The 17,303-nt window shown below is 46.6% G+C and overlaps 1 protein-coding gene across 2 annotated transcripts in view; it reads left to right on the top strand.

Annotated features, from left to right (window-relative positions):
• Rtel1 (regulator of telomere elongation helicase 1) overlaps positions 1–17,303 on the top strand; it is a 36,818-nt gene that overhangs the window by 15,213 nt on the left and 4,302 nt on the right. For both annotated transcript variants that reach the window (XM_085831460.1, XM_021179587.3), the window contains exons 9-27: positions 165–230; positions 1,158–1,311; positions 4,327–4,365; positions 4,434–4,512; positions 5,984–6,081; positions 7,038–7,093; positions 11,814–11,888; positions 11,995–12,076; positions 14,161–14,293; positions 14,455–14,568; positions 14,661–14,701; positions 14,887–14,972; positions 15,114–15,191; positions 15,610–15,687; positions 16,002–16,148; positions 16,227–16,342; positions 16,559–16,682; positions 16,786–16,936; positions 17,024–17,163. In XM_085831460.1, the coding sequence (XP_085687586.1) occupies positions 165–230; positions 1,158–1,311; positions 4,327–4,365; positions 4,434–4,512; positions 5,984–6,081; positions 7,038–7,093; positions 11,814–11,888; positions 11,995–12,076; positions 14,161–14,293; positions 14,455–14,568; positions 14,661–14,701; positions 14,887–14,972; positions 15,114–15,191; positions 15,610–15,687; positions 16,002–16,148; positions 16,227–16,342; positions 16,559–16,682; positions 16,786–16,936; positions 17,024–17,163 (1,857 nt within the window). The remainder of the gene's footprint in view (positions 1–164; positions 231–1,157; positions 1,312–4,326; positions 4,366–4,433; positions 4,513–5,983; positions 6,082–7,037; positions 7,094–11,813; positions 11,889–11,994; positions 12,077–14,160; positions 14,294–14,454; positions 14,569–14,660; positions 14,702–14,886; positions 14,973–15,113; positions 15,192–15,609; positions 15,688–16,001; positions 16,149–16,226; positions 16,343–16,558; positions 16,683–16,785; positions 16,937–17,023; positions 17,164–17,303) is intronic.

The raw sequence follows: 17,303 nt of genomic DNA, 5'->3' as shown, positions 1-17,303 counted from the left end.
TTCTCATAGTGTAGTATGAGAGCCTTTGCTCTTTCTTCCATAATGTGTGGTACCTGATTATGATGCACCATCTGCCTCAGGTTCCCTTTTTTCCTATATATGCGGTCTGCACTCTTAGCTGGCCCCACATGACTTCAGCTCATGGTAATTTCCCTTCTTTGTAGAGTCGTAAGGCGCACAGCATTGACCTGAAGGGAACAGTTGTGATCTTTGATGAAGCTCACAATGTGGTGAGTCCCCTTGGCCTCTATGTTAAGTACTTCCTGTCTCCCCAGCTTTCTCAGTGTTTCTGGAGCAGTCCTACTTTGGATCCAGCGACACCCGAGGTTCTTGGGACCAAGCAACCTTAGGTGCTGCTCCTCTCTCAGGTGCTTGTCAGTTGCCTCACCTGGGCCAGAGTCTGGCTAGTGGGGCTTCAGATGTGCCCTTAGGTACAGAGTCCAAACCAGAGCCTCTCACTGGGCCTGTGCCCTTCTAGACAATTGGTAGGGATAGCCTGGCTCTGCTCTTTCTTGTACCATACTCTTGTCTTTCCAGCACGTCTTTACTCTTTAGACCTTGGCTTGACCTTTAGGAAACTTCTGTGGAGACAGTTTCTCATCTTTGGTAGCAATAGCATCATGAATAGTTCTGGAGCGCGCCACTCCCCCTTGACTCTCTTTGTCCCATTTCACCAGCACATGATCACAGTGACAACCACCACCGCCATCACCCCTGTGTCTGTTGGCCCTGCTTACTCAGGGCTATGTAGAATGACCTCAGAGGATGAGTAGCCTCATCCTTAGCTGCGGTGGAGCCTGCGATGAGACTGATGGAGAGCCAGGTCTTCCCACAACAGGACCTTATTTCCTACTTGGCTCCAGGCAGCTATGGGGATTATTGAGCTGATTGGTGGTATCATTTGACTTTTGATGCCAAAATAACTGCTTTTGCTGATAAATTTTCCAGTAGCAGAATTTTGGCAACTCAAAGTGAAATAATTTTCTAAAATATTGGCTTGGGCAGTGAATTTCCTTGGATCAACTTTGACTTTACTTTATTGACTAGGAGCTGGGGCTCTGGAAACTTCTTCAGTCTTTCCTATATTTCCACTTCTGTTTCCTAGAGTCCCCATTCTGTCCCACTCTACTGTAACACAGGTCTACTTTGGCCCTCAGGAGAAGATATGTGAGGAGTCAGCCTCCTTTGACTTGACTCCCCGTGATGTGGCTTCAGGACTGGAGATTATCAACCAGGTTTTGGAGGAACAAGCCCGGGTGACTCAGCAGGGTGAACTCCAACAGGAGTTCATTGTAGACACGTCCAGCTCAGGTAAGTTTATGGCTAAGGACTTACGTAGACTCAGTCTATTAGAGGCATCTTGGGAGCATATCCTACATAAGAGCAGGGTCTGGTCTTCCTACTATCTTTTGTCGAGATAGCATTCAGGGGCATGAGAAACTTAGTTCAGGGTACCTGTTGTGTGACTTTCTGTCTGTTAATACCAGATGGGGCACCATTAATAAGCCAAGGAAATACTTCAGCTCACGTTAGTGAGTTTCAAGACATTCAGGACTGCTTAGATAGACCCTGTCTGAAAAAAAGACTGCAGGCCCCATGAATAAGGGCACTTAAATTCTGTTTGCTTCCCGAGTCTTTATACATTTCCCTCTTCCCTCGGGTGGAGCATTGTAGTTGTAGGAAGTGCTGTCTAATTGCTCTGTAGTCCAGGGAGGACTGACTCATCTGATACTTTCACTGCTTTTCAGTTTTTCTTTTCCTCCCTTTTTTTTTGAAACAAGAGTTCTATGTAGCTCAGGCTGGCTCCAAACTTAGTGTAGGCAAGAAAGGACAAACTTTAGTTTCGGGGTCTACTGATTTACCTTCTAAATGATGAGATTATAAACTTTGGCCACTATTTCTGGTTTATTTGATGCTGGGGTCAAACCCAGGACTTTGTGCACACTAAGTAAGCAGTCTACCAGTTGAGCTATATCCCCAGCCCTAGTTCTTTCACTGTTTTCTGACGTCTATGTCTTTTCCTAGCTAATGCTTTGTTTTGTTTTGTTTTTTAAGACAGGGCCTCAAAGTGTTGTCCTGGTTGTCTTAGAACTTGATATATAGATCAGACTGGCTTCAAAGATCTGCCTGCCTCTGCCTTCTGAGTACTGGGACTAAAGGGATGCACCACCACACCCAGCCCTGCATTTAATTTTAAAGCAAAGTACAGATACAGGAAATACACACACACACACACACACACACACACACACACACACACACAAAATCAACTGTGGCTGCTTGTGCTTGTAACCACAGTGTTATAAAAACAAGTGAATCCTGGGAGCTCACTGGCCAGCCTAGTCAAAACATTGAGTTTCAGGTTCAGTGAGAAACCTAGTTTAAAGGGAATTATGCTAATGAGCAATAGAGGAAGACATTTGATATTTTCCTTTGGCCTCTGTGTGCACAGGTACTAATATACATGTACATACACACAGGCATATGTACATACAGCACACACTTACACAAAAGAAAACACATTGTTTTTGAGGTACGTGATGAACTGAACACTCAGGGCACTCTTTGCTGCCAATCAAAGAGAATTTGCCATCACAACCATAACTCTGTTTCTGTAAGAGTGATCTCTTACCCAACTTGTAATTCATCATCTCTTGATGGCTCCTGGTTACTTCTGCCTTCCCTTTTTGTAGTAACATTGCAGCTACTTGATTCCTAAATTCATTAATTATCAGTGATTTCGAGATGGTGCTATCTCATTCAGCCCTTTATTTATCTATCTTATGTGTATGATCATATACAATACATATACATATACTTTTTTCATATACAACAAAAGACATAGTTAGATCCCATTATAGGTGGTTGTGGGCCACCATGTGGTTCCTGGGGATTGAACTCAGGACCTTTGGAAGAGTAGTCAAGTGCTCTTAACCATTGCGCCATCTCTAGTTCTCATCCCTTTGATTTTGTAGCAGAAACAGTGTTATAAAGATTCTTCAGCTCTGTGGTGACACTGTTCATATTGGAAAAGCAGATCATGCTTAACATACATCCCCATTTCAAATTTGAAAGTTTGAGTTGATTCTCAGAGTTGATTGTCATCTACATGTCTAAATGCTGATAGTTACTTTTCTCCTTGTCATAACAAAATACCTTACCAAAGGAGCTTAAGGAAGTAAGGGTCATCTTAGTTCATATTCTCAGAGGATAATCATTCATAGCTGGGACTTTGTGATGGTAAGGGCTTGAGCAGTTAGAGTGTCTATAATCAAGAAACAGGTAAGGGGAGAAGAAAAGAGAAAGAAATGGGAAGAGATGCGAGAGAAGAGAGAGAGAGAAAGGCTACCCTGGCTGTGCTGTAACTCTATGGAGACCATCCTGGCCTGCAACTCACAGAAATCCACCTATCTCTGCCTCCAAGGTGTGGACCACCACACCAAGCTTTTTTCTTTTCTCTTTCTTTTTTTTTTTTTCTTTTTCTTTCCTTTTCTTTTTTATTCAGTTCAGAGGTTTAGCCCATGGAATGGCTCTACTTACCCTTTCAATTAACCCAACCTCGAAGCCCCTTCACACCCGGCATGACCAGAGATTTTTGTCTCATAACTTATTCTGGAGACTATCAGGTTGGTATAACCAAAATGAATCATTATATGTGTTTAAGCATCTGTGGTTGGTAATACCCCATCATCAGTCTCACTGCTGAGGCTTAAGATCCCGCCAGAGTCATTTAGAGGTCATTTCTGTGTCCTGCTAACCTGGCCCAACAGTTATGGCCACCATGGACAACTGTTTTGTGTTGGGCTTGTGATGCTCTGCTTCCTAGCCAGCCTCCAGCAAGCCCTGGTATGTTTTACTCTCTGTCCTTGTGAGGTTCTGTCTGAACACATGTGGGTACATGCTGATGGTTATTAGTTATTTTGAGGTTTTTAGGGAGAGGGAGACCCTCTGTGTGCTTGAATGTATTTATGCACATATCTAAATGTGAATGTGGGCTCATACTGTTGTGTATGATTCAAATGTGGACTCTACCTAATTTCCCTCCCACCTGCCCTTTCTACCACACTGGAAACCTTGGTTCTTGAGGCTACAGACAGCACTTAAAAAATGAAGAATTAGGCTGGCAGTGGTGGCACATGCCTGTAATCCCAGCACTTGGGAGGCAGAGGCAGGTGGATTTCTGAGTTTGAGGCCAGCCTGTTCTACAGAGTGAGTTCCAGGACAGCCAGGACTGCACAGAGAAATCCTGTCTTGAAAAACAAAAAAAAAAAGGAAAAAAAAAAAAAAGAAAAAAATGAAGAATTATGTATATACTTTTTCACCCAGGACTCAACATGGAGCTGGAAGACATTGCAAAACTAAAGAGTAAGTGTTGCCTTTCCTTTCCCTGGGCTGGGTGAGAGGCATGCCCCTGACATAGCCTTGGCTCACAGTGATCCTGCTTCGCCTGGAGGAGGCTATTGATGCTATTCAGCTGCCTGGGGATGACAGAGGCGTCACCAAACCTGGAAGGTGAGGGATAGGTGCTGACCTTGTTACCCCGAGTTCTGTCTGGGGTTGGAGATAAATAGTGTCCTCATGGGGGTTTTGTCTGAGCACTTCCCCCAGCAGTGGGGTCTTTTTTCAAATTTCAAGGCTTAGTAAGAATTACCAATATTTTAAAAAGACTTATTTTCCTTTTATATATATGTGGATGTTTGTGTGAATGTGTGCCACATGTGTGCTGGTGCCTGTGGAGTTTAGAAGGTGTTGGATGCCCTGGACCTAGAGTTACAGCTACCCAAGCTGGATCTGAAAACCAAACTCAGGTCTCCTGGAGAAAGAACAAGCCATCTCTTCAAGCCAGTTGCCAGCTTTTTATGTAGCTATTGAACACATTGGGAGTAACAACACACGCTACTGCACGGTGTCTCCTCCAGCTATTTCCTCCAACCTCTCTGGTCTCTTGATGACACAGCAAGTGCCAGTTATAATAACTACACCTTTAGTGCTATCACTGAGGCCTGTTTAGAGCTCGTAGAGGCCCAGAAGGTTTTGATTGTCCCATAATCTGTTGTTGTTTGCTTTGCTCCCCCCCCCCGCCCCCCCCCCCCCCCTGAAAAGCACTGTGGGTAGCCTGGTTTGAAGGCTGATAAGGGACTGACTGTAGCTGGGGTTGAGGGGTAGCTCTTCTAGGTTTATAGCCAGTAGCTGTGTTAGGACTTAGTCTGTGCTTGTAGAACATAAAGCATTGTGTGTGTGTGGGTGTCTTGGGCTACCTGCCTTCTCTCTGAACTGTTTTGTTCCCCTGAGTTCTAACCTTTACAGGTATTCCCAGTTACTCCCAAATAATCCAGATCTACCAGTCTGAGCTGGGCTCTGGTGTGCTTGTTTGGCCTTCTTTACTTACACCTGAAGGCCCTGCCAAAGCCTCCCCTCTTCCTGCAGCTTCTGTTGCCCCCTCCCCATTTCTTTCCAAGGCTTTTAAGAGTTGCTACCCAGAGTTATTGCCTTCAAACACACAGGACCTGCATTCAGGTCACCCCTAATTGTGGTCCCTTGCCTACGCACCTGTCTTTTCCTTGTTAGGTAGTGATTCTCATGACAGTAATCCACTGTCCTCTGCCTGCTAGGAAACCACTACAGGGAGAAGCCTCTCACTTCCAGTTTTAACCTCCTTGAAGTACTCAGCAATTATTTCTTTTTTTTTTTTAAAGATTTATTTATTTATTTATTATATGTAAGTACACTGTAGCTGTCTTCACACACTCCAGAAGAGGGAGTCAGATCTCCTTACGGATGGTTGTGAGCCACCATGTGGTTGCTGGGATTTGAACTCCAGACCTTCGGAAGAGCAGTCGGGTGCTCTTACCCACTGAGCCATCTCACCAGCCCCCTCAGCAATTATTTCTGAGTGCAGGAAATTCAAAGGCTACTCCTTGTAGGTTCCCAGAAACTACAGTCTTGTATCCTCTCAGTCTCAAGTTTCTGTTCTGTTTGGCAGCTACATCTTCGAGCTGTTTGCTGAAGCCCAAATAACATTTCAAACCAAAGGCTGCATTTTGGAATCACTGGACCAGATAATCCAGCACCTGGCAGGCCGTGAGTCTCGGGTTGCCCATATGGAGCATGAGGGGATAATGACTTTGATATAGACAAACATCACAGCAGGACTTACTGTTCCATGTCCAGCAGTCAGCACTTGGCCATCAGTGTCAGCAGGTTGCTATCATGCCTTCCTTATGAACAGGAATCTAGTCAACAAAGCTCCCCCACCAGCATACCCTTCATGTTTGTTTCATGTTCACCCTAACCCTGAGTAGTACTGAAGAGTGAACCCAGGCTCTCACTCATGGTTGCTCTGTCGTTTGAGTCACATCCCCAGCCCTTGGTTTTCTGAGACAGGTTTTTGCTGGCTTTGATCTTGATCCTCTTGACTTTGTCTCTAGAGTGCTAAAATTTCAGGGGTAGCCACTGGGCCCAGCTGGCTTTCTCTTTCTGATTGAGACACAGGGTCAGTAGTGACACTTGGCCAACCATTATGTTCTTTTCATCTTTCCTGCATGTGGTTTCTTACTATAGTATTTTCTAGTTAGTTCCCTTTTAGGGAGGAATGTCAACGACTTTGGACTTAGTGAGATGTGGGCCTCACTGGCTTCTCCCTCTTGCTACTATACCTGAGTTCTGCTGAGTTTAGATCAAGTTTCCAAAGGGCAGTGTCCTTATGGGCACTCTGTTGATGGGAGTGAGATGTGCACTGTCTCATGCAATGCTATATGCTTTGCATTGGGGATAGCAGCCACCTTCCCCCATATCATTTCACTAAATGACCAAATCATTGTTTTGGAAGTCTGTAGTCCTTAGGGGAGATTTCCCTAATCTGACTGCTCCTTAACACCAGAAAGAACAGGTCAGCTGCACTTCCTTAGCACATCCTGTCCCTGATATTGGTTATGGGTAGGCTGGTTGCTTCAGCAGACGTGAGACAGAACTAAGTGAGGCAGTGATGGCTCCTGGTGATGTGGGATTCAGCATCTCTTCTGCTGTGTGCTCCACAGGTACTGGTGTGTTCACCAACACGGCTGGGTTGCAGAAGCTCATGGACATTATCCAGGTAACGGACTGCTTTTAACTGTTGGGGTCTCTGTTTCTGGAAGTGACAACAGAGGCTTCAGGGAATGGACAAAGGTCCTCATATCACATGTCTAAAACCCTAAGCATCTTACTTTGACCTGAATGTAGTGTTGGCCTCAGTGGGCGTTGTTAACAGAGGGCAGATCTGGCCTTTTTTTTTTTGGCTATTTAGTGGCCAGATAAATCCAGAATGGTATTTTAAGACCAAGATCCTGTGAAGAGTGAAGTCAGGAGCTATTTGGAATTCATTTTTCCCCTTTGGGGCTGGGCAGGGCTTCCTTGTTGATAGCAGCTCCAGCTAGATTTAGATTGGGAGGAATCTAGAGACAAATGGCCTGAGTATCTTCTCAAAGGAAAGGCAAATGGATCCTAAAAATGCCATGGTCTGTGTATCCGAAATAGAAGGAGGTATAGGAGGGATGGCTGTGGTGCCACTGTCAGAGACAAAGTTGGACTCCTTTCACCTCATCAGGTCTCTTCCTGCTTCTCACTGTGCTGTTTTGGGGTCATCTCTCTCTTGTCTGTGTGACATGCAGTTGTCCTCGGGTATAGAACACATATATCTTAGTGCAGCTATGTCCTCTGCTCTAGTGCACCAGCCGTCCTGACCAGGTAGTTGAGGGTGGATCCTGGTGGTGAGTCCTCTGGGCACCTTCGGCTTTGCTTAGCCTTTCTAAGGTTTGTTGTTTTGTTGGCATTTTTGTTTTTGCTTTTTTTTTTTTAATCATTTTTTATATTATTGGGTATTTTTGCTTGAATGCATGTATGTTTAGCACATATGTACCTGGTACCTGTGGGGCCCAGAAGACAGGGTCAGATCCACCATATGAGTGATGAGAATCAAACTTGAAAGAACAGTCAGAGCTCTTAACTGGTGGGCCATCCTTCAAGTACACCCCCACCTTGCTAAGTTTTTTTTTTTTTTTGGTTTTTCGAGACAGGGTTTCTCTGTGTAGCCCTGGCTGTCCTGGAACTCACTTTGTAGACCAGGCTGGCCTCGAACTCAGAAATCCACCTGCCTCTGCCTCCCAAGTGCTGGGATTAAAGGCGTGCGCCACCACGCCCGGCCCCCTTGCTAAGTTTTAATAGTGCGTCTTAAGATTCCTGGCTGGGAGTCAGGTATAGTAATGCTTGCCTCTAAGACCAGCACTTGGGAGGCAGAGGTGGACAGATCTCTGAATTCAAGCCCAACCTGGTCTGCATAGTAAGATCTGTGCTACATAGTGAGATCTTCTTTATTATTATTATTTTTTTAATGTTCCTGCATGACAACTGTTGATCCTTGGAAAAACTGAGGCACAGCCAGTCCCTTCATCTATGGTGCTGTGTGAAGCCACCAGTTTGCTTCTACCCACGCTATACCTCCGGACCACGTGGGGTTATGGCTAGTGAGCAGAAAGTGCCTTGGTTTTGTAATCACGAAGCAAATCCTCTTACTGGAGAGGCAGACTGTGAATGCTTGAGACCTCCGTGGGTCTGATTATGATGTAGCTGGGCCACAATGAGGGCATGGGGCCAAGTGTACATGTGATAGGAAAGGTATGAGCTCAGGCCTGCTCCCTCTCAGCCAGCTTTGTGATAAGGAGTGTAGTAGTCTCAGCTTTCCACTCTGTGAGTGGAGAGTTGACTGAAAGACTGCAGATGTTTGGTGGGATGTGGAAGGTTTTGGCACCCGATTGTCCTGGCAGACTTGGCTCCCTCCTACATGAACTTCTCCAGAGGCATATTAGGTAGGCATCTTCTAGGTATCTTGCTTCCTAGGATGGTGGTCTACCCATGACTATTGAGTCTATGACTTCTTGTTGTCTGGGGCCCCTGTACCACCCACAGCTGGGCCATTTAGCCATTATGGAGTATGCTTTGTCCCCAGTGCAAGAAGCCTTGGTCCTACTAAGCAAATTGGTTTCTGCTGACCAGCAGGGCCTTTCATCAGAAACACCTTCCAAGAATCTACTCTACTCTTCCCATGTGGGCTCATCCTCAACTACAGGCACAGAGGAGACACTGTTATTCCCAGACCTAGAGGGCTCCTGTGAGCAGGACAACCTCTCTCCTCCTCAGAACACTATTCTCTACTCTGTTTATAAAGGAGATACTTTCCTTATCCATACTTTTGGAATCCAGACTTTGTTGCCCGTGGTTTGCAATTTCTTTGGCAAGTGCTCCAAAGGCTCCTGGTACCTTCCCTACCCCAGTCTGGTGTTGTGCAAGCAGATCCTTGCTAGCAAGCTCCTCAGCAGCAGAACAGGTGACTGGTGAGTTGCTTATCTCACAGCTCTTCTTGCATAACTGTAGGTGCCAAGAGTTTTTGTCAGGATGTGGGAATGTGCACAGAAAAGCAACTAGCCAGTCAGATTTTGTCAGGCCAGAGAAGGGTCAGCCAGAAGTAGAGTTTGTAGCTCCTAGATTGGAATACCCCCACACACACAACCCCCATCCCCACCCCCACCCCGTTTGCTTGCCTCGGTCACACATGTAGTGAGCATTCATCTTACACACATTCACATATACCTGCATATGTAAATGCACTCACACTGTAGAGTCAAGTTTTCCTCTTATCACATACCATTTTGCTAAGTTGGGGGAACTAGTCTCTTAGTCAGCTGGGATTCTTTTTTTTTATTCCCAAAGATTTATCTATTATTATAAATGAGTACACTGTTGCTGTCTTTACTCACACCAGAAGAGGGTGTCAGATCTCATTACGGGTGGTTGTGAGCCACCATGTGGTTGCTGGGATTTGAACTCAGGACCTCTGGAAGAGCAGTCAGTGTTCTTACCTGCTGAGCCATCTTGTCAGCCCCCAGATGGAATTCTTATTGATTCATTTTCTTTCTGTCTCCCACAAACCTGTCTGATGTTTCAGGACCAGGTGATGAGTCACCCACCCTGAGATTTCTTTTTTTTTTTTTTTGGTTTTTTGAGACAGGGTTTCTCTGTGTAGCCCTGGCTGTCCTGGAACTCCCTTGGTAGGCCAGACTGTCCTCAAACTCAGAAATCTGCCTGCCTCTGCCTCCCAAATGCTGGGATTAAAGGTGTTCGCCACCACCGCCCAGCCCTGATATTTCTTTTATTCTTTTAAGTGTAAGGATTTTTTTAATTTATTTTTTTAGATTTATTTATTTTATGTATGTGAGTATACTGTCACTCTCTTCAGACACACCAGGAGAGGGCATTGGATCCCATTACAGATGAATGTGAGCCACCATATGGTTGCTGGAGATGAACTCAGTACCTCTGGAAGAGCATCAGTACTCTTAATCGCTGAGCCAGGCAAATTTAAATTATTGTTTTGTGTATTCTTGGAGAAATACATGACTCCCATGAAATCAGGGAGCCCTGCTCATCCCTTACATGGCCAGTTTAGGTTGTGGTATGTGAGGGTGTTTCTAAACACTCATGCAAGACCAAGGCCCAGGGAAGAGTGGTTCAGACTACTTCCATTTCCTCTCCCAGGTTGTGTAAGGTGGGGATGAGAACAATGAAGGCAGCTCAGGAGGTTCAGGGCAGCAGCAGATGATGATGTCCTGAAGGCCAGAAGTCTAGGCAGACACAGAAAAGTCCTGCGAAAACACAGTGCCTGGAGGCTTTCACACATGATGTAAGGGACTTCTATCACAGCAGAACCCTGGAATGAGAGTTTGGGGTTGTCGGTTTAGTTGGAGATGAACAGGGAAGCACAGTTAAAGAGGATCTGCCTGGTAAGAAAGGCCAAAAGTGGTGACAAGCTACCTTTGCGAGGCAGGAGGTGTATGCAAAGAGAAACTCTCTTGAGGGAAGTCAGCATCACCTGTTTCCAACCTGTCTCTCTGTTGTCTCGTTTAACTCTTTACCCTGTGGTTATAGTGGTGTTTCCTTGACATGGCTGTGTTTCTTGTTGATTTAGAGGCCTTGTGAGTCCTGTGTGTTCACCCTGTATGATGGACATATCTTCTGCCTACCTTTTCTGTCTGTTGGTAGCTCAGGTAAAAGGTTTTCTTGCTGCTGGAGGCTTGGTTGCGTTGGCTCATGCTGCCTAACCCACACCTGGTTTCCTTTGGTTCTTGAAGTCTTCTGTAGAGTTTTGTGGGTTTGTGTAGGGGCTGAGCATCTACCCACCACCCCTTCTTTAGAAGGGCTAAGGTGTCTGCTTTTACCTGGCTTTTCATTCTCTAGTCTCTTGCTGCTGCTGTTGTATTGCTTTATTACTTATTCGTATCTGTCAAGGTTTTGGTAAGTTCTGATACAGTTAGAATAAACTCCTTTTTGTTTTCATAGATTGTCTTGGTATTTCCTCTGTCAGGTGGAATTTTGGGATTAGCCTTTTCCTGGACTTTAAGAACCTTGCCACAATCTTAAATATTGAATTACTAGAGTAGCACTGAGCGGCACTGAAGGAAGAATAAACTGAGTTAGTCAGCAAAGCTGCATCCTGGCTGCACCGGTGGCTCCCAGTAGGGGAGGCCCAAGAGAGCTATGGAGCCACTTAGAGAAAAGATCATGAGGGGTAAGCTACTGCCCCTCGGCCTGGGTGTGATGATTGGCCAAATGAGACAAGTGGAGAGCATCTGTCTGTCTCAGTAGAGGGCTGACTTAGACAAGGATGAAGTAGCCTCGGGCTCTTGGATGCTGGGCTAAGAGGCATTGTCATCTCATTATGAAGATGCTTGTGTTCTCAACCCAGGCTCCCTTTCCTTTTGCTCTGCTGCTGTGCCTTTCAGATTGTGTTCAGCGTGGACCCTCCGGAAGGCAGCCCTGGTTCTCTGGTGGGGCTGGGTGTCTCACATTCCTATAAGGTGAGAGCAGCTTTCAGGATGTGGGCAAGTCTAAAGGTTTCACAGACCAGTGGGGCAGGGTTGCTGTAGGACCTGGGCAGGCACATGTATATGTTTGTCCTTCCAGGTACACATACACCCTGAAACCAGCCACCGGAGAGCAGCTAAGCGGTCAGATGCCTGGAGTACCACTGCATCCAGGAAACAAGGTACACATCTTCACTGCATGAAACTCTACCCTGCTCAACCTTTGCACAATAATAACATCACATCTGGAGTCATGCACGCTCATGCCCACTGAAAGCCAGAGACAGGAAGCACTTGTATCCACCCAGAGACACCTACTAGGGCAGTGGCAGAACCCAGGCTCTGCAAGGCCTCCCCTCCCTGACTTAGGGTATATTATTATTATTATTATTATTATCATTATCATCATTATTATTATTACTTTGTTTTTTCAAGAAAACAAAGGGTTTCTCTGTTTAGCCCTGGCTGTCCTAGAACTCCCTCTGTAGGCTAACTGGCCTTGAACTCAGAGATCTACCTGTCTCTGCCTCCTAGGTTCTGCCACACCTGGTTCAATACACTTCTTTTTAAATATAAATTTTTAATTTTGTGTGTCTGGTTTTTTTTTGTTTTTGTGTTTTGACAAGATTTTACTATGTAACCCTTATTGGCCTGGAATTAGATCTGTAGGTCAGGCTGGCCTCAGACTCACAGAGATCTTGCTAGGCTTGAAGGTGTGCACTGTCACACTTGGCTCAGGATGTGCTTCTTTAGGTTAAGTCACGTTATCTTTGACCTGTATGGCTCTCATCCTCTTTTAGCCAGTGCCACAGCACTAGAGTCATGTCTGAAGAGCAGGTGGCCGACTCTATTGCTTACAGTGAGCTTGGTGTGAATTTCTACCTCTCATAAACTCTCTAGGGTTCAGCTGTTTCTTATACCTTAAGGGTGGTACCAATGCTACTGGGGTTGCTGTGCAGATGGTAAGGGGCCTTTGAACACTCTCTACATTGGTATTATAGTATTGAGATCTTGACTGTAGTCTGCCCCACCTACCCTATGTGGAATTTAGGCTCAGCAGCTGGCTTCACAGATGTGCCTTGTGGCAACCGCTAACTTGGACGGTATTCAGGCTACATGTCAAATTCACTGCTTAGCAAGGCTATAGCCCTGCCCAGCTCCCACATCTCTCACATACTCCAGCAATGCCTTGTCTGTGAGTTTCTCTTCTCATCTTTCCGTCTTTATGGACTACTCTTTTCGTTGGCTGCCTAGTTTTTTCTTTTTTCCAAGATAGGGTCTCATTATGTAACACTGGCTGCCCTGGAACTCAATATATAGACCAGGCTGGCCTTGAACTTACAGAGATCTGCCTGCTTCCGCCTCTCAAGTGTGTGCAACTATGCTCTTAGACTGCTTTGTGACTTACAGTGCAGCCTTCCTTAGCAGAAGCAGTCCTATGGAGCTTATGTGAATACTGTGGTTTAAGTCATTTGAGCCTACAAGGAAGAGCGGGTTAGAGGTGGAGTGAGTTCAGCAGGACCTATGGTGTGGTTCTGTCCATAGGAGCCTCCCTACTGTATAAAATATCTTCTTCCCAGCAAGAAGTGTCCTTTGTGATAGTGATGCCTTTGAAGGTTGGTGGGTGCTCAGGTAGTGATTTCTTGGTAGTTTTCCCTAGAGGGTGTTCATAGGAAATGAGTTTATTGAGGTCATTGGCCACTTTTGAGACAACCTCAGGCAGGGCAGGTTCCTGAGGCAGGTTCCTGAACACTTTTAAGTTGTTCTGGTGTTTTAATTTCTGGAGCTTCCAAAGATTTCTAGGAATGAGCAGAGTGAGGTTCTAGTCAGTCAGGCATTGCTTGGAACTGTGCTTCCTTCTGAATCTGACCTTACCTACTACTGATGTCACCAGAATCTATGAATTTGATTCCCTTAGCAGTTATGCCTGACACGTCACGAGTTTGGATGCTGCTTCCTCCGTGTGTGCTTTTGGTAGAGTAACTCTAGGTCTAGTGCCACATGTCATGGTTTCTACAGAACTTTGTTGTGGCCAGATTATCTTCTCTGTATTTGCCAGTATCTTTCTGGGTCAACCTCTTTCTTGTTCTCTGGATCCCTGAGAGGGGCCAGATTATAGGCTGGCCTCAGGCCTCAGCTCAGACCTGGCCTTTTGTCCTGATGTGTGCACCTGGATCTGTGTGGATGCAGGTGGCTTGCTCTTTCAACACAGTAGAATGAGGATGGCAGACCTCAGTCCTGTCCTCATACCTAGTTCCCCTTGCAGGGAAGGTGCTGAGCTATTGGTGCTTCAGTCCCAGCCAGAGTATGCGGGAACTGGTCTGCCAAGGAGTCCGTACCCTTATCCTCACCAGCGGTACCCTGGCTCCACTGTCTTCCTTTGCTCTGGAGATGCAGATGTATGTATGAGTCACCTCTGGCTGGAGGTCACAACACTAGGAACATGGTGGGTGGGGTTGGGGATGCTTGCCTGGACTTGAGGGCTTTCTATGGGCCAGTATCCTGAAGGTTCTCAGCACTTGGGTCTATCCCATTATCTGTTTCCTCTGGCCATTCCCAGTCCATTCCCAGTCTGTCTGGAGAATCCACACATCATTGACAAGAACCAGCTCTGGGTGGGGGTTGTCCCCAGAGGCCCTGATGGTGTTCAGCTAAGCTCTGCCTATGACAAAAGGTAAAGGGTCCTGCTTTCTGTGCCTGTCTGTATAGTGTTGAGGGTTGTTGGGGTCTAGGCCTCTCATAACAGCAGCTTGTCTGACTGTACAGGTTTTCTGAAGAGTGCTTATCTTCCCTGGGGAAGGCTCTGAGTAAGTACTATTCCACACATAATTCTTTCTTCCTTCCTTAGGAAACCCTTGTTTTATAACTGGTCTGGTCCTAGACCCTCTACCGTAGTCCATGGGGGTTAGGGGTCCGGAACTCCTCAGTTTGTACTCTTAAGAACCAACAGGGCCCTCAGTAGTCTTCTAAGCCTTGCCTGGACCACTTCCAGGCAACATTGCTCGCGTGGTACCCCATGGGCTTCTGGTCTTCTTCCCTTCCTACCCTGTCATGGAGAAAAGCCTGGAGTTCTGGCAGGTGCGTTCCCCTACATTCCTGAAAGAGAGCATCATCCCATATGACTGAAAGTTTGGGCAAGGAAGTTGGACAGAGCATGTAAACGGGGCTGTGGCCACAGCCCTTACCTGTCCATTTACATCCTAGCTTTTTCTCCCACAGGTACAAGGATTGGCCAAGAAGGTAGAGGCACTAAAGCCTCTGTTCGTGGAACCCAGGAACAAAGGCAGCTTCTCAGAGGTCTGTGAGACAAATTAGGAGTCAGGTGGGGCCTACATCTAGCACCCGTCAAAATCTTCAGCTCACCACTATCTCTGTTCAGGGACTCTGGGTGACTCCAGGCTACCTGTTCTGGACTTTATGCTTACTTCCAAGTTCTTGAGTGTTTCACCATAATGCCCCTAACATGGTTTAGCATGTAGATGATAGCGGTGCATCTTTCTGTCCAAATCTTTGGAACCCAGCAGCTACCCTGTCTATGGGGATCTCTATGTATTCTGGAAACACTAGACTCTGGGTATTAGATGTGCATCTGCTGGTATAATATCATGGAAATGCTCTCATAACCCTGGTGTCTCCTTTGTCTCAAAAAGTAAGATTTAGTTCTCATTTAATAAGATCAGGGAACAAAACCTGATTGACCATCCTTTCCATATAGGTCATCGATGCCTACTACCAGCAAGTTGCCTCCCCTGCGTCTAATGGGGCCACCTTCTTAGCAGTGTGTCGGGGAAAGGTGAGGTCTCTGCAGGTTATCTTGCCCCTTCCTACCTGTTTCTTTTCGTAGTATGAAACAAAGCTCCTGCCTTGGGTCCCACATCCAGCAAACAAATTAGTAGGGAGCTATACTAGGGGCTGTGCTGGGTGCTAATAGCCAAGGAGGTTCTGAGTATGGCAGAATTGACATGAGCCCAGCTGTGGACCTGAGGATGGAGCTTTCTCTTTTCCTGCAATACCTGGGATAGGTGGCTGAAAGGGTTAGGGCATGGGTAGACCACAAGCCTGGGTAGAAGACAAGAGGGGAGAGGAGAATCTGTTTCTTCGTTCTAGGCCAGTGAAGGGCTGGACTTCTCAGACATGAATGGTCGTGGTGTGATTGTCACGGGCCTCCCATATCCCCCACGCATGGATCCCCGTGTTGTCCTCAAGATGCAGTTCTTGGATGAGATGAGAGGCCGGAGTGGGGTTGGAGGCCAGGTGAGATACCACAGAGCTGGGTAAGCAGGAAACTTTGGGGAACAAGGACCCTAATGGCCAAAATTCTTTACTTTCCAGTGCCTCTCTGGGCAGGAATGGTACCAGCAGCAAGCATCCAGGGCTGTGAACCAGGCTATTGGGAGGGTTATCCGACACCGCCATGACTATGGGGCCATCTTCCTGTGTGACCACAGGTACAGGAAGACACTGTGACTATGCCCATTTCTTCTCCCTTTCTAGATCCACAATCCTCCCCTGTAGGAAGCTTATAGCTACCTTTCTGGCCCTGCCAACAGATACTACTCCTTCATTTTGAAGCTTCGGTGTAGTGACTGTAGGGCAGGGATGGCCCTTACCCTTAGTTTCTGTAGTAGAGGACTTGAACTGACAGCCACTCATTCACCCTCCAGGTTCGCCTATGCTGACACCAGAGCCCAGCTGCCCTCCTGGGTGCGCCCCTACCTTAAGGTGTATGACAACTTCGGCCATGTCATCCGAGATGTGGCCCAGTTCTTCCGTGTTGCTCAGAAAACTGTGAGCTCCAAATGCCCAGTTGACTTGCCTGTGTCCCTTCCCTGCCTGAATCCCTTCTCTGGGGAGCAGTGGATGCAAGCCTCCTTACCCTATGATTCTACAGATGCCTTTGCCAGTTCCTCAGGCTGTGACCTCAAGTGTGAGTGAGGGAGAAATTGCTCTCAAGGATGCTACATTGTCCAGCTACTCCCTCTCTACCAGGAAAGCCATGAGTTTGGATGTGCATGTGCCCAGCCTGAGGCGGAAGCCCATAGGTGTGTGGGGTTGGGTAAAAACCACATATTACAGAAGCAGTATACTTGCTTTCTGATAAGCTTTCCTGCCAACACATATTTCTTTAGGATTACCAGCTGCTGGAGACTCTGAGAGCAGCCTGTGTGTGGAGTATGAGCAGCAGACATTTTCTGCCCAGCAGAGACCCATGGGACTGCTAGCTGCCTTAGAATACAATGAGCAGAAGGCTGGGGCATCTGAGGAGCAGGTGTGAAGCGGGGTGAGGGTATCTGGCATGGACATGGACCCTTCCCAGTACATAGGTGGGCAAGTGAGACTCAGCACCACTGTACCATGCCTCATCCCCAGACCCTGGCTCCCATAGTGCCACCACCATGTCTCTTTGGT

Source organism: Mus caroli, unplaced genomic scaffold (genome assembly GCF_978045245.1).
Source record: "Mus caroli unplaced genomic scaffold, Mus_caroli_1 scaffold_2, whole genome shotgun sequence".
NCBI classification, from domain to species: domain Eukaryota; kingdom Metazoa; phylum Chordata; class Mammalia; order Rodentia; family Muridae; genus Mus; species Mus caroli.
The sequence above is the reverse complement of the archived record's forward strand: the minus strand, read 5'-3'. Positions and strand labels throughout refer to the sequence as shown.